General features: G+C 46.0%; 8 protein-coding genes across 8 annotated transcripts; all 8 read right to left on the bottom strand.

Moving 5' to 3' along the window:
- Positions 1 to 127: 127 nt before the first annotated feature.
- Positions 128 to 1,306, bottom strand: TbgDal_VIII6190 (hypothetical protein, conserved; the record flags this gene model as incomplete). Its single annotated transcript, XM_011777655.1, has 1 exon — positions 128 to 1,306. The coding sequence occupies one exon, from the start codon at positions 1,304 to 1,306 to the stop codon at positions 128 to 130; it is 1,179 nt and encodes a 392-aa protein (XP_011775957.1).
- Positions 1,307 to 2,495: 1,189 nt separating this feature from the next.
- Positions 2,496 to 3,386, bottom strand: TbgDal_VIII6180 (hypothetical protein, conserved; the record flags this gene model as incomplete). The annotated part of the gene is made up of 1 exon (XM_011777654.1): positions 2,496 to 3,386. One exon carries the CDS (start codon positions 3,384 to 3,386, stop codon positions 2,496 to 2,498), a length of 891 nt encoding a protein of 296 aa, XP_011775956.1.
- A 482-nt stretch (positions 3,387 to 3,868) lies between these two features.
- Positions 3,869 to 4,795, bottom strand: TbgDal_VIII6170 (hypothetical protein, conserved; the record flags this gene model as incomplete). The annotated part of the gene is made up of 1 exon (XM_011777653.1): positions 3,869 to 4,795. The coding sequence occupies one exon, from the start codon at positions 4,793 to 4,795 to the stop codon at positions 3,869 to 3,871; it is 927 nt and encodes a 308-aa protein (XP_011775955.1).
- Positions 4,796 to 5,105: 310 nt separating this feature from the next.
- On the bottom strand, positions 5,106 to 5,408 carry TbgDal_VIII6160 (hypothetical protein, unlikely; the record flags this gene model as incomplete). The annotated part of the gene is made up of 1 exon (XM_011777652.1): positions 5,106 to 5,408. The coding sequence occupies one exon, from the start codon at positions 5,406 to 5,408 to the stop codon at positions 5,106 to 5,108; it is 303 nt and encodes a 100-aa protein (XP_011775954.1).
- A 697-nt stretch (positions 5,409 to 6,105) lies between these two features.
- TbgDal_VIII6150 (hypothetical protein, conserved) lies at positions 6,106 to 7,695 on the bottom strand (the record flags this gene model as incomplete). The annotated part of the gene is made up of 1 exon (XM_011777651.1): positions 6,106 to 7,695. The coding sequence occupies one exon, from the start codon at positions 7,693 to 7,695 to the stop codon at positions 6,106 to 6,108; it is 1,590 nt and encodes a 529-aa protein (XP_011775953.1).
- A 418-nt stretch (positions 7,696 to 8,113) lies between these two features.
- TbgDal_VIII6140 (hypothetical protein, unlikely) lies at positions 8,114 to 8,539 on the bottom strand (the record flags this gene model as incomplete). Its single annotated transcript, XM_011777650.1, has 1 exon — positions 8,114 to 8,539. The coding sequence occupies one exon, from the start codon at positions 8,537 to 8,539 to the stop codon at positions 8,114 to 8,116; it is 426 nt and encodes a 141-aa protein (XP_011775952.1).
- A 124-nt stretch (positions 8,540 to 8,663) lies between these two features.
- Positions 8,664 to 11,795, bottom strand: TbgDal_VIII6130 (hypothetical protein, conserved; the record flags this gene model as incomplete). Its single annotated transcript, XM_011777649.1, has 1 exon — positions 8,664 to 11,795. One exon carries the CDS (start codon positions 11,793 to 11,795, stop codon positions 8,664 to 8,666), a length of 3,132 nt encoding a protein of 1,043 aa, XP_011775951.1.
- A 2,343-nt stretch (positions 11,796 to 14,138) lies between these two features.
- On the bottom strand, positions 14,139 to 14,606 carry TbgDal_VIII6120 (ubiquitin carrier protein, putative; the record flags this gene model as incomplete). The annotated part of the gene is made up of 1 exon (XM_011777648.1): positions 14,139 to 14,606. The coding sequence occupies one exon, from the start codon at positions 14,604 to 14,606 to the stop codon at positions 14,139 to 14,141; it is 468 nt and encodes a 155-aa protein (XP_011775950.1).
- Positions 14,607 to 15,754: the final 1,148 nt, after the last annotated feature.

Genomic DNA, 15,754 nt, shown 5'->3' with positions numbered 1-15,754 from the left:
CAAACAGCCGTTATTTTCAAATGCTGGCGTACTCTCCCTCACGCTTTTCACCTCTCTCATATGCCATCCACACATACCTGTGCTTGGATCGTATGCGCCTGTGTATTACTTATACCTTTCATACAACTCATTCATGCTGAGAGTTGCTGTCAGATGAGAGTGCTTCAGTATGAAGGCCATACGTCGACTGCGGTTTCTTATAATTGGGATCTGTTTTCGTTGTCAGTTCCTTCCACCTTATAACGAACCGCCGAAGCCCTTGCGTCAAGGGTTTGAGGCCCGTGGAATCGTCATCATCGCACAGGGTGCCGTCGAGAATCCAATCTCTGCACATTTGTTTCAGTGACTTAGGCCCCAAATCAAGCTCTGCTGTGTCAGACATGAAGTCTCCACGGAACCGCCCACCGAACACTATCATCGTATTCTTGCAAACCACTGCCACGTGGCACTCCCGTCGTGAGGGGCAATTCTCCTCCATATCACGTGACAATTCCACCATGTTAGCGTCTACCAAATAAGTAAAGAGATCATTGAGCTTCTTGCGGCCATTCCACCCGCCGAAGACCACTACCCTGCCGTGATGCACTACAACGCTGTTACGTGCCCGCCCCAAAAATGCTCCACCGTTGGGCACTTCAATCTTTCGCCACATAAACGTGTCATAATTGTACGAGTACATATCCTCACAGCACTCGCCATCGGCATTACGACCACCAAATACAATCATATTCCGCCCACACGTAAAAGCAGCGTGGGCGGAGCGGGCAGTTGGTCTCGTGCCGAGCTGTGGGCACTCGAACCATTGCTCCGTGGAGAAATTGAAGCAAAAAAGGTCACTGAGGCGCCTGTTGCTATTTCTACCGCCGCACTTACCGGCAAATATATACATGCAGTTTTCAAATGACGCAGCACTATGGCAATACCGTGTAGCGGGAGCCGATTGAGAGTTTATCAGCTTGCAAACACCGTTTTCTGTTATGGAGAACAACTTATTGAACCGGCCCCTACCATTGCAGCCACCAAAGATGTAAATGGAGCCACCATAAAAAACAGCTGAGTGAAACGCTCTGGCACTTTGCGTGTCCCCACTCATTTCGATATGCGTCCACCGCTTCGTGGTTACATCAAACGAATAATAGTCGTTGAGGTAATTGGAAGTGCTTTCAAATTTGTCATTAACGCCTCCATACAGGAAAACTTTTGTTTCTTCAGCATTCGCGCAGAGTGTATGCCCTATGCGCCCCGGCGGTTTATCACCAGTGCAATACACAGTACGCCATCGTGAAGGACTGTTACATAGCGCCATTTCCCCTTCTTTGCCTCGTCCCAGATGCCGTTTTTTTTCTCAAGACCTACTACTTTTTTTTTTTAGTTTTGCCCTTCTTTTCCACTCCTCCGCGCTCAATTGTATCCTTTATTGTTGCTGCTGCTGCTGCTGTTGGTATTACCGTTCTCCTAGAAAATATTTTCTTCCTCTTTTTCTACTCGGACCTCTCTTCTCAGAGAGATTGGATGAAACCGTTCACTCGCTCTCTCTAACTCTTTCGTTCCTCTGTTGCCAACCTCTGTGTGTCCGTGTGTTTGTTTCTGTATATTTTCTTCCTTCTGATAATCCACTCCTCCTTCTTTCTCAATGGTGAGAAAGGGACCAAAGTCAAGGAAAAATATGCTAAAATATATAGATGTATATATAAAACAAAAGTGTTCGATCTTGTGGTGTGATGAGCAGAGTAGAAGCGTATTGACTAATACCTCTTCCTCTCCGCTATGGTTCGAGCTCTTCCACACAAAAAGGGAGACACCACAACCAAGTTCCAAACACCAGAGCAAACACCAGCGAACAAGGTGAATACCTCCGAGTGGCAAACTGAGTAACAAAGTATACCGCTGGTGGTGGGAAAAACCTCCAACGACAGCAAATGAGAAGCCGAACAACCGAACAGAAAAAAAATTTCCCTCCCCCCCCTTTCTGCTTCTCTATATGGCGTGCTTACTTCTTCCCTACTCCCTTTTCTTTCCCTCTCTTTTTTCTTTTTTTTTTGTGTGCTTGATGTTCCTAAACAAAAAAAATTAAAAGTGCCCTCCCTTCTGTGATGGAGGTTAACCCCTACTTCAGTGGTTTTCTACCAGTTCAGTTATTGCTGCGCAGCAAAAAAAAAACGATGGGGAAAAGGCATATATATATATATATATATGTGTGTGTGTGTGTGTGTGTGTGTGTGTGTGTGTGTGTATGAATAGGTAAGGGAACAATGAACTAATGAAACAGGAGAGAGTGTATAATGCAAGTACCTCCATTAAGACCTAACACGGCCCACCGTCTGAAGAGCACACGTACACGCAACAAAATATATATATATATATATATATAGGAAGAGAGTCGATGGTGAAGGGAAAAATGATAAAATGTCAAAACAAAAGAAGTGGAAAGGCAGATTCGTTGTAAACCACAGCATCACTACCTGTCCACCACCCGCAGTCGTCTAACAACACAATCACTCACCATCATCCCGTGGACGGCGCCTGGCGGCCCGGCGGGGGCGCGGTGCGGTCCCATTTTCGTTTGTGAGAGGCGGTAATTCGCGCCGTTGGGCCCCTCGAACAAAAACGGGGATGTACTCCACATCCGAATCGTCTTCGTCATCGGTATTCACTCCGGCATGTGCGCCGTACTCGGACTTCACAACACCAGCCGTTGTGAGACTCGGCTCCTGCTTCACACAAACTTCTGCAGTAGCAACTACCGCCGTTGTTGTTTGCTCCGTCTTAACGACATCTCCCGGTGTTGTTGGCGTGGCTCCTGCCCTATTCACGGCACCCTCCGCTGCAAAAGTGCGGAAAACGTCCCACGCCTCTTGCAGTTGCTGCATTTCCTCCCGCGTGGCTGGAAAGTCGATTGTCTGTATCTCTTCGTCTGCATCATTGGGATTCATCGCCCGTGAGAGCTCCTTCCCGCCGCGCAACTGCACAACAAAAGAGTTAACCGTGCGGAAAAGTAGGGGAGGCAGAAGCCCTTCCCACGTGCGTATCATTGAATCACACCACAGCGCCCCACTGCCATACGTTGAAACGACACCCGCGAGGTGCCACGGAAGCTGCTGCACGACGAAGTCAAATAACCGCGGCGCCACAAGGGGAATGAATACGTGCGGGGCGTGCTTCATGAGGGAGTCTAAAACATACCACAAAGCCTTGTTCTCGTCTGATTCCAGCTCTTGTTGACGCACGAAAGCCCTTCGTAACGCTGACCAGGTGGCCGTGGCACACGGTAAGTTGCGAAGAGCTATTTGTGTTAGTGTCTCAACACGAGAGCGGGACGGTGTACAGGATTCTAACAATACGAAAAATAGTTCCTCCGTGAAGTCAGACGAGGTAGTTGTGTCCATGCCTACTTTAGCACGCCCCCCCCCTCCTCACTTGTGTATACGCGCAAACACAAACAAGAATGCAGCTCGCCGCTACTCCCCTCGTCCCACTCGACCCCGTTCCGTCCTAACTCCCCCACCTTTCCCCTTCACTACCGCTTCTAAAGTGCCACTGGTGCAGGGAAGCGCATACACATAAAAAGGAGGCAAAGACGTGCGAGAGCGTAATAACATGAAACGAATGCAGCAGTGAATGAAAATAAGTAAAACAACGGACCGGGCACCTGGTTGCTCACTAGCCCATGAAAGGCAGGCATAAACACCTCCACACAACAATATGGGTTCATTTCTCTTGGTATAAGTGTACAGTACAAAAGTGTGAAAAAGGAGGACTGGAGCAAGGCCGAAATAACGGCATCGCAGCTTCCACTCGCAACCAACTCAACACACCCCAGCGAAAATGCACCAACGCGGCGCTCATTGTTCCATTCCTTGGTGAACTGTCAGCGGCTGCTGCTTTCTAACAGGATCGGCGGTCGCGTCCCCTGCGCCAGCGGTTTGTACGCTGGATGGTGGTAGTACACAAGCCACAACCAGCGCAGCGCTGCCTCAGAATGCTGCTGAAAACCAACGGACCGCTTGCCAACTTCCACGTCGGGCCCCACGTCAAGAACATCAACAGGCGGACGTGTGATGACGGCAACGGCCGTAAGAAAAACTCCGGTAAGAAAGGCCAAAGTTACTCGGGCATTCGTTGCCTGTAGCAGACGTCGGTGCTTCCGCGCAAGTTTTTCCTTCTCGATCTCGGGCATATTCCAACGCAGCAATGTCATAACTCGTGTGAAGAAGGCACTCCCCCGCGGTGATGCGTTAAAGTACAGGCGTGGAGCCTTCCACAACATTAAGTACAAGCCACACATGTGCAAGCATGGGTTAACCACTACCTCCAAACCACGTCGACCCCTATTGTGCACCTGTTGTGGGAGTTGCGTGTCCACTTCGTACCTTGCGCGCTGTTCGATGGAAGAAAGCCCAGCCACAAGCGATCGTAACTCTTGAGCGGTCAGCGTACGCGGCGGTTTTTCAATGTTATCCACAAGCCCATCTGACCGAAGTTCGTAACCGGCTATCGGACACGGTGGTAGAAGGTCCAGCGGTACCGGCTTCTCCCCACCGGACATGCGGTCCTCTCGCGTTGTTTCAACGGTGTGTTTGGTTTGAAAAGTCCCGCCTACGGCAGTGTAAGGTGCCGGCTCCTCACCCTTCTTGAAGAGACGCACAGTTGATTCGCGGAGGATGGAGTCTTTCCTGTCGGGAGCGTCCCTCACCGTGGCGTGCGAAGGGGAAAATATAGCCGCTATAGTTTTCTCAGTCTCTTCTCGTTCTGCCTTTTCGTCCCCAGATTTTCGGCCCCAACCGAACCACGACATCTCAGCCACTGTTGTTCACCACTTCGGTCCGACTTTTCCACTCTGTTTGGCTCGAAATGTGATACCGTCCTTCAGGAGATGCGACAACCCTAAGCACACACCGGGAACAATCCGCTTTCATACACAAATAAGAGGTTGCAAAAGCAAAATCCGTTGTACAACATGGGAGACGGGAGGGGAAGGGTAAAGATGAGAGTAAAGGTTTAAAACCTGCACATGTGGAATAACCCCGTAAAACACAAAAAAAAGAAAAAAAAGAACAAAGGTGCATACATATAAAAAGAAAAATTACAAAACAGTGTGCACCGCATTAGCCGAGCCAACTCCAATTATGTGAGGTGGTAATGTTCCTACAAAAATTAAAATAAAACCTTCGGGAAAACAAAAACAACAACAGCAGTAATAATAATAATAAATGGGAGTAGGTAAAAGAAGGAAAAACGAAACAACGGAGAATGTCGAAAAGAAGGAGGAAGAGGAAGACGACGACTATAGACGATATGCACCTTTGTGTACTGAATGTGATGTACCCGTCATTTTTTCGCTCAGACCAAGTTTGAGTACCCCTCGTGGGTAAAAACGTGCTATAGCACATGGCACTCGTGGCCTTCATCAGTCCCTCTTTAATTACTCATTTGATGTACTTAAACTACCTTCCTACCCCTATTCTTCGTATTGTTATGAGCTCAATTAAACCACCCTTCAGTAGTTTGCACGTATTCCTTTCCTCTTTTTTCATTTTTTTAAAAAAAAATCTGTATATCCGTTCCCCTCTCCCCCTTAGCAAGCCTTCACCGTAGGAAAGATTCACAACAAAAGGTTGATGGCACTTCGACGGAAACGTGTCACTGTGTTCTTTCGGCCCATTCAAGTCTCTTACACTCAGAACTGAAGTTCCAAGTCTTCTTTTTTCCCCCCTTTAACTCACCAAAATGCTTGATAAGTTTGGTTGTACTCTCATTGACCGCTCGCTCATGGACGATTATCATTTAATGGGCCCTCTATTTACCCATCTCCATCCTATGTATAGGGGTAAAAAAATAAAAACACCGAAGCAGCAAGCTTCGTAGTCTCTTTCCATTTAATATCCCTCCGTCAGCAAAACAGCGGACCCACACGCTCACGCGTACTAACAATTAAATAACTGTATGCCTATATATCGTAGGAAAAATAAGCAGAAAAAGAGAGAGAGCAGCAACCCTAATCCCGTGTTGGTAATTTCACCCCTCCCCTTTCCTCCCTCTTCTCACGCATGCACCACCAATGTATGGTGCCACTTGCATTTGATTTCGCAAAGTCGCTCCAACACACTACTTCACGAACCGGTAATATTCGATACCAATATCCTGAAACGCTGCCTCATTTCGAGTACCGATGCGGTCCACGACAAACTCCTTCTGACGTTTATCTGCGGCAAAATCATCCTTGAGGGACCCCGTGTGGAGGCCCTTATATTGTTCCTCCGTCAAGTTTATAGAGTTCCCCAAGGCCTCACTGAGGTTAATTTTCGCCGCGGCCTCCTCCCACCCCTTCACTGGGGTTATTGGAATGGCCTCGCTGGCGTCTCCGGAGCCGTAACCAATCATTACCATGGGTTTGCCGGTGATGTCGATCTTCCTACTGTATGCGTCCTCGCAACCAGCAGCCAACCAGCATGGGAGGGAAGCTGTGTAGAGGTTTCCAAAGTTTGCCATAGTGGTACTACCAAGGCTCATCTTGGAGCCGAGAAAGTCGGCAAACACCTTCTCTGAACGGAGGACCTTGGCAACTTTATTCGTCATTGTAAATGCATCCTTGGGTTCCTTCCCCTCATCAATTGCTTCGAAATAGTTAGGCACCTTGTCAAGTTCCGCTCGCACAGCGCTGGAATCAACCTTCGCCTTACCACAGAGCTCTTCAAAGAATATTTTGTGAGTTTCGGCTGTTGACCTTGCAAGACCACGTGTGTAGAGAAATGACATAGCCTGAACAGGCATCATGTGGTACGGGCGATGGAAAAACAGAGCAGACACGGAGTCATAGTAGTCCGCCGGCTCCTGGTTTAGTCTTGACAACATATTTTCGACAGCCGCAGTCACCTCATCAAGGTAGACTAATGTGCTGTACGGACCAGAGAATACGGGGAAATCGGGGATCTTACCATTTTCTGCGGTGCTGCCATATTCCTTAATAAAATGTCGTCTGTACGGTTTGCGGAAGTCGGGTCCGCGGTAGTCCGACGCGGAACCAGCAGCCTTCGTGTTCAGTTCCAAGAGCCGTGGAGTTTTTTGTACAAGCATCGCAACGGAACCAGCGCCCTGTGTCTGTTCACCCGTCGACCCCAGTGCGTACTCGGCAATATCTGATGCGACAACAATGGCCAATTTGTCATCTCCTCCATCCACCTCCGCATACCGTGCGGCACCCTTCAGTGCGTACACACCGCCAAGACACGCATGTTTAAACTCCGGCACTTCACAATGACGGGAGAGTGCGGGCATCCCAAGTTCTTTAAGCGCCTTATCGACCATCCCTCGCACAATAACTGCACCAGCGGAGTTGTCGGAGCTGCTTTCCGTCCCGAGCCCAAGGAAACCAACGCGAGAGGGATCCACTTCATAGTTCAGAATCAGCCGCAATACCGCTGACGCGGCCATTGTGTAAGCGTTTTCGTTATTGGAAGGAACGCGGAATGAATCACCAACAACATTGGATACCTTTTTCCAATCATTCCCGGTCCAGTTGCACCATTCCTTTAGGGCGACGCGGCACGGTGGGGTGTACACACTCATGCCACTGATACCAGCGAGGGAACACACAGTTCGGCGCATTTTAATGGCGCTTTGCTTACTTGTATTTTTTTTTCTTATGTATTCCTCTTTCATTGGGGGAGGACAGGAAAGAAAAAAGAAAAGACACATGCTTATAGGCACACACTTTTTTTTTTAATTGGCGGAAACGCGCGCAACAGCTATTTCCAAGCCAGCAGGCGATTCGCCACACTCGGTTTCCTTTCATCACTTGGGTTTCTCACACGAACACAAATCCAGTGCACGGGACAACGTACGAACCAGTGGAGGATGTAACAAGGAAAAAGAATTAGTCAAAAAATTAAAAAAAAACGCTGTAGAAAATACGGCAGAGTGAATGACAAGGGGGGGGGAATGGTGAAGGCGCAGGGTCAACACAGAGAGAATTTTTTAATTTTCTTAATTTTTTTTTTTTGCTATTCAGTGACCCAGACACAAGTACGTATGTATATATAATATTTATACACACCATACGTCCTGCTATCCTGTCCTCCGTGCTCCCTACTTACCGACTTCCCCTTCCCTACCTTCACGCACAGGAGAAGAGCCGAACGAGAATGCAAACAAACGAAAAGATGACACAAAAAAGGAGCGAAAAAAAAAAGAATATAATAAAACAACTTATACAACAAACAACAAAGCAGAATAGCCGTTTAACTGATGCAGTAGTACAGCTTTCACCAGGAATAACCGACACTTGCTTTTGCGGCAAGGACAGTACAGGGGAGGTAACATTCTTACGTCCATACCCGTGTGTACATGCAATTGGAGGCGCCCGTACTTTTGCGCGGTAAAAGGGAGAACCCTTCTTGTGGTACGCCCGCAACCGCTTATTTCTACTTCCTTTCCCCAATTGACTGAAACAATCATTTTCCTCACCCTTAATTCCATGCTCACTCGAGTTTTTATCCTTCCCATACACACATACACACACGTTGACATCCAAACACCCCATCCGGCTTTTGCGAGCTTCGCCTTCAACCTAAAATGTCGGCGGCAGCGGCCCAACCACCTGATATGTTTTGCTCCCCCCTTTTTAACAATGCTTTCTCCTCCTTCCTTTTCTTTTTTTTTTCTCGTCACTGCGAAGTATCCCAACGAAAGAAACCACCCAAGCCTGAAGCAGACTTCGCCACCTTATCCTTCCGGCGCCTTAACACCCGGCGCACCACATGTTTGCTCCAAGGCGTGGTATCGGAAGACGGTGGTAACTGAGCAAATGGAGGAGCTCCATCAGCCCCGTTAACAAGTGCAGTGGAAGAGTAGGGAAAGCAATGGAGAACAATTTGCTGAAGCCAACGCAGCAGCTCCACGGCCCTTTCGGTAACGCCTCTAGCTGGCTCACCACGTGGAGGGTACGGAAAAGATTCCTTCATGAACATGTCAACGATCCGGAGGTCCTGCAAAATGCATTTCCAGTCTTCTGGACGAAAGAACCGACAATCTGACTCTTCAAAATACACGTAGTAGAGCGCAGAAACGAAGTGCAACATGGTCATCGACCACACCTCAGCATCCACAAAAGGGTCGTTAACAACAGCAGAAACAGAAACGATGACAGACTCCAATCGCTTAAGCACGGAAACCATCGTCACTTCGGGAAACTCAAGCTGAATGTGTCGCCGGTCCGGGACAGCCGCCTTATCGGACTTCAGAACTTTGTACAATCGCATGTCTGTCTTCATGAACTTGTCGAAGAGCAGCCCAGCAAGCTCAACACGAACGATAGTCGCTGCTACAACATCGCGAAACATGTTGATGCTTTCGCTCAGCGGGTTCGTAAGGGTGCCGAGCAGGTCTTCAAATCCGGCGGCCGGTGCACCAGTTACTTGGCGCACCAACTGGTAGTCTCTTTGGGATTGCATTGCAATTTTCCTTAGTCTCTCATCGATTACAGATAAGCATTTTAGTCGCGCTACAGCGTCCTCTGTTGATAGGGACAAAGAAAACACCTTTTCTTGAAGTTCCAATTGCGCCTTGTACTCCTCAAAGTAACCTCCAGCCTTCGTCGCTAGGGAACCGCTGCGCGAGCTAAGACGGGTGTAAGGGGCCTTCATATCAGCAAATATGTCACTAAGTGTGTCTACGACAAGCGACAACCGTTGACGCACCACATTAGCCGCCGCTGGAACAAGTGGAGGAGGGGATATGAACGACTCTAGTTCTTCCATAAGCTCCTCGATGCGGTTCAACATAAGCCTCTGGACTGGAACCCCGGCTTTTGCAACTGCCTTCGCAGCTTGGAGCCTCGCCAGAACTCTTCCCTTAGCAGCGCAGTTGTGCCTCTCCATGATGGGAACTACCCAAGAAAGGTTTCCCGCACAGGCAAGGATCGTGTGGCTCACGTCCTCGTCGTTCTCCATGCCAGGCGAAGAGTACGTAAGTAAAAGGGACAACATCGTGCGAAGTCCTTCCGAGAAGTCAGACGGCAATCGCTCGCAACTCAACGTATCAGCCCAATGCGTAGCTAAGAGATGAGAAGCCACAGTTGTCACACCAGGTAACATGAGGGCGGGCGCATGCTGAACACTGCGGGAAAGGAGGTCGCAATACTCACGTGTGCTCCTGCCCAGATGGCGAACACTCGCAAGGAGATCCCGTGGCGCATTACGAGGATTGATTTCAAGTTTTAAGTTGCAAAAGCTTCGTAGCACCCCGCACGTGATGAACACCAAAAGTAAGCTTAGAAGGAAGTCTTTTACGGGCCTCATCGGCGGCAATAAGTCACGTCCATTCACCTGAACGTACACTGAAAGGAATTCTGTCGGAAGTGACAAGCACGACTCCAGAAACAAATCGAACACGCAGAGGAAGGCATAATCAGAGCGTACGACTCCCAGCAGTGAAATGGGTGCAGTTGACATTTCAAACGTTTCCTGCAACAAGTACAACATATATTTTACCTCTGGTGTTAGTGGTTCTCTACTGAGAGAGCCCGTGCTTTTCGACAATTCATGTAATGCGGATGCCACACCCATCAGGAAGGCAGTTCGCCTCTCGACGTCATCATCATCATCAATTGAAAGGAGCCGCGCATGGACGCGGCAGAAGGGCTCGATACTTTTCGGTATTTCCAATCTGTTTCGGACCGCGGTGATGACATCGCGGACCTCTTCTTCAAAAAGAACAGTATCCGCGCTGCTGTTACTTCCATACAAAGGCGAAAGTGCACCAGCATAGATAAATGCGCGAAGGCAAAGTGGATACCTTCGCTGCTGCGGGTCCTCCGGATACTGGGAACACATACACAGTATTTTATTCATTCGCTGGGTAAAGTCACCGTCAGAGCTAGTTTCCACAAGCCGCTCAATAGTTTGGAGGTTGATGGGCATATTCAATGTGTCTTGTCCCTCTTTTATTGCGGGGGAAATGTTACTGAGAACGCGCGCATGTTGCTCGTTGCTGATACCCATGGCTTTCCGATACCTACTCCCAACCTTGCTGTCAAACCAGGCACCACGTGCAGGAAGCAAAATACTTGCCGCGAGCACCACGTGCTCGTAAAACAGCAACTGCCGCTCATCTTCATCAAACTCAGGAAGCATGGCACTATTCAGCACTGGACAAAGTTCAATCACTGGCAGAACGGGGCGTTCCAATGGATTTTGCACGGAAACTTGTGTTTGTGATAGAAATGGAGTCACATACTCCGCCAATGAATACCCTTGCTTGCCCTCAAGTGGTAACGGCTCACGGCGGGCGGAAGTGCACTTCGACAGTTGAATAACGTGACCACCCTCACTTGTGCTGGGCTCCGTCACATAGGCGTGTAGTGAGTGCTTCCTTTCAGGGTTGGACATCGCAGCATCCAACCGTGAGGGTGTGGCAGGTGGTGTTCTCTCTGGGCTACACATCGTTTGACTGTCGCCGCGAAGATGGCTCATGAAGTAGTTGGACAGATCTTTCCAGCGAAAGCGGGGCCTTTTACCTTTGCTTGGGCTATTAATCCCTGACCCCGTCGTTCCTAATCCATATTTTTTCTTTTTCTTCTCTGCACTATCTCCCAACAACGTAGGCGGGGCGCTCACCCGTACTTCAATGGGGTTAGAAGCAGTGGCAGAGGCATACACAGCGAGTGGGGACTGGGTATGCGTGAGATCAAGTTCTGCTGCAGAGCGGACACCCTCAGGCAAAACAATTGTCACATACGGTGGTGGGTTCTGTAGGACGTATAAGAGAAGTTCATTTCGCTCCAGTTGGAGCTTTTCCATTTGAATGGAATGTATGCACCACAATCAAGTTCTCACCCTCTTTTCTTTTTTCTTTTTTTCCTTTTGCCGATTTTGTTTGCCACTTCTACGTTTCTTTTTCCCTCTTTTCCTCTGCTAAGGGAAGATATGTGCGGGGACACCGAGCTGACAATACTTGCCGTGGGAAAACAATAAAAAAATACCACGCACCACAAAAGGAAAACGGAACACACTAAAAAAATAAAAATAAACAAATGAGGCACTAAACAAAGCGAAATAAAAGGCAAAAGGGGGGAAGATGTAAGTGGGTTGATCTGATTAACCGTACCGAAACAAATAGCTAAGGAAATTGCTTCACTTGTTATAATATAAAGTGATAAAATAAAGAAGGGGAAAAGAGATTGAGGAAGTGATGACAGGTAGGAAAGAGTGAAAGTAAAGAAGTAAATAGAGTTAGGTAATGAACAAAAGGAAAATTAGAAAAAAAAATTGCGGCGTTGCGCAGACATAAGGGAGTACAGAGGCGAATCCACAAGAAAAGCGCAAAACCAAACAACAACACGAGAAAAAACAAAAAAAAACGCAAAGGGAAGGGACAGGTGAGGATTCAGCTAACCAAACACAACACATCTTCCCTTTCTCTAAAAACAGAGAAATATAGCTCGCGAACTCCTCGCCTTCTACACACTTGCATGAAAATACATATATATATATATATATAACCATGTGCGCAGAGGAAAGAAAAAAAATTTAAAAAAAACAGCAAACACCGACTAGAAGATGTGAACACTTAAAGGGGAACACATAGTGCCCTCCTCAAGCCTCGGCAACTTCCTTCCTTCCTTCCGCACAGACACACAAAGTGATGCGTATTGGCCAATACAATCAACAATCATACAAATAGAAGGGAGTGAGGAAGAAAAAAAAACATAACAAAATGGCACGCGCCGAAGAAGAAGAAGATGTAGGGTAAGACAAAGGCGGATGACGGACGGCAATCATCAATGGAGGAAAAAGAAAGCGTAGCGGAACAAAAGACAGTGAGAGTAAAAAAGAAAAAAAAAAGGAAAAAGAAAACTGAAGTGACACTGGAAACCGCACATCACAGAAACCGAGAGGTAATAAAATGGCGGGTAACAACAGTGCATTTTCACCTACTCTTCTTCTTTTTTTTTTCTACCTTCTTTCCTTAAGCACAAATTCATGGTTTCGTCTCTTGTTTTTTCTACAGTTTGTTCCCTTCCGTCCCGCCGAATTATTCATCACTGGGTTCCTTTTCCTCCTCTCCTCCCATCCAAACATCAATCAGCCTTGTTGTTTTTTTCCCCCATCTTTTTCTCCCTTTCTTTTCTTTCCATTGGTTTTTTTTGTTCATTCCTCATCCCCTGCCTCCTCCTTCACGTTCACCTTTCCTTTGGATTTTTTTTTCTTTGCAGACCATCAATAAAATTGGCGATGAAGCTAAAACAAAGAACCAATTACACGGGTACAAAGAATAATTTTTTTATTTTTTTAAAAAAATACAAACACACACACACACACACACACACACAGACAGATAGACGCAGAGCTGTATAGAAGCATACAGATGCAAGCCCATACAAAGAAAACATATACGAATATATGATTGTGTAAACTTGCCTACCTGTGTGAATGCCCTTTTCTCCTTTCTTCCTACTTTTTTTTTTATTATTATTCTCTTTTGCATTCTTGTAAATACAAAATTTTGTCTCTTACTTTCCTCCTCTTCGTTTACTCATTCTTTTTAGTCCAGCTCCATTTGTCTATTTTATCCAGCTGATGTTGTACATGCGGATGTTGTAACATCCAGTTGGGGAGAAAAGGAAAGTCCAATGCATTTACTCGCGAGCATAAGCAAGGCTAACTCATAAACTCCGAACGACAGTGGAAATTAATAATAATAACAATGGAAGGATGGAGAAGAAGAAGAAAAGAAGGAAGAAAAAACAAAAACAAAAACAAAAAAGTTAACTTTGAGGTACGGTCGAAAACCGCACATTTGAAGAAGTTAATGTGGAAGAGGTAGGGAAGGGGGCAAGCCGAATAGTCAAACAACCAAAATAAAAAGTAAAAATCAACCTCAAACAGTAAAAACAAACAAACCAACAAACACTGAAACGGTTAGAACACACGCACACACAAACACACGAAGAGGGAAACTTGCGCTGAAACCAAGTGGGTGAGTGAGAACAATAGAGTACACAATGAAAGGTGACAAAACGAACACACAAACGCATGCGTACACATGTATATACGTACACGCAAACACATACACACACACACACATATATATATATGAATATTGTACATGCACATCATTAAAGCAGTAATTTTGTTTGCTCATCAACACGAGGCGTTTGCCTTCGCTTCCCTGTACGCAAGCACTTCTGCTCGGAAGGCCTGTTCATCACCCCAAAGTGTAGCGGCGCGGTGGTTCAGTGGTGATTGATTATTTGGGTTTCCGAGAAGGCTTTGAATGGAAAGGAGAATCTTTGAAAGACTGTAGACGGCGCTCCACTTCTCCTTGAGGATGTCGAGGCATATGGCACCATGAGAATCCACATTAGGGTGAAAACATGGCGTAATGAATCGCACATCCGGTGCAGAATAGGGGTACTCTTGAGGAAATTCAATAGAAAGTTTGTACTCGAGACCCTCGTAAAAAGTATTGGGTGCGCCCTGCAGCGTGGCAATCCAATGAAAAAGATTATCACTCACAGGGAAGGCGCTAATACCCTCCGCACCGCAGCTCACCAATTCCTTAAGCTCACTCATGAGTCGCGTTGTTACGGAATTACCGTTTGTAGACATTTAGTACTCAAAAAAAGTAATAAGAATAACAACAGCAACCTCCAAATACCTTGCCCGTTCCCTTCGCTCTTTGGCCGTATATAAGCGAAGAAATATATAAACGGATGTGGCCCTTCCAAAACTTCCCTACCAGTGCAACTTTCCTAAACTTCGCAACGACACGACTCAAACAAACAAGCAAATAATATAAAGCCTGTTTCTTTTTCTCTATCTTTCTCTTCTCAATTCAACGGCAACAACAATAATAATAATAATATTCACTTCACCAAATGTCTATAACACCGAACCTGTGCACGCAAGATCTTGATTTGTATGAATATAAATATATACGTATACTATTTTTTTCTTTTGTTTTATGCACTTTTTTTTTCTTTTTTTCGTGTAGTTTTATTTTATTTATCTATTTGTTTATCCTCGGCTTCTTCCAAACGCTTCAGCTAAATTAGTTAATTATGTACAACGTCCTATTTTTTTTTTCTTTCCGCCACTGTCTATGTGGAGTACGAATATACAAGAGTTTTCGTAAAAGGCAAAATACTTTTTCCTCTCTTTTTATATACAAAACAGACCGCAAAAAAAGAAAGAGTATGTGAAAGAACAACAAAAAGAGAATAGCAGACAAAAGTCCTACGAAACAAGACAAACCGAAAAAAAAAGGGGGAAAAAAGAAGGAAAAAAAAGGAAGAAAAGAAAAGAAGTGAAGAACAGAGAAGCAAAACAGTAATAGCATGTAATTAAAGGGGAGGGGGAAAAAAAAAAGAGAAAACGGCAGCACAACTTTTGAATGTTGTAGACATTTTTATTGCATTTTTTTTTATAATTTAAATAATACAAAACAATATGGAAGAAAAACGAATAAGTAAGCAGTATCATATAATAATAACAAGGACATATAAACACATATTCACCTCCACATATGCGGGGCTCGGTTCATAGTGTGAAATTGATGTTCCCTCTCTCATTTTATCTCCTATTCTATTATTTTTTTATTCTTTAAAAAAAAAAAATCAATCCATTAATTATATTAAATACACCCAAGAATTATCCATGAGTTTACACACATACATACACAAATAGAATCCCTCTCTTTTTCCATCCGGGGATGTAACGGTCTTACATGTAAATGTTTCGACTGATGCTTCAGTTTC

Source organism: Trypanosoma brucei, chromosome 8, assembly GCF_000210295.1.
Source record: "Trypanosoma brucei gambiense DAL972 chromosome 8, complete sequence".
In the NCBI taxonomy this organism is placed as follows: Eukaryota; Euglenozoa; class Kinetoplastea; order Trypanosomatida; family Trypanosomatidae; genus Trypanosoma; species Trypanosoma brucei.
The sequence above is the reverse complement of the archived record's forward strand: the minus strand, read 5'-3'. Positions and strand labels throughout refer to the sequence as shown.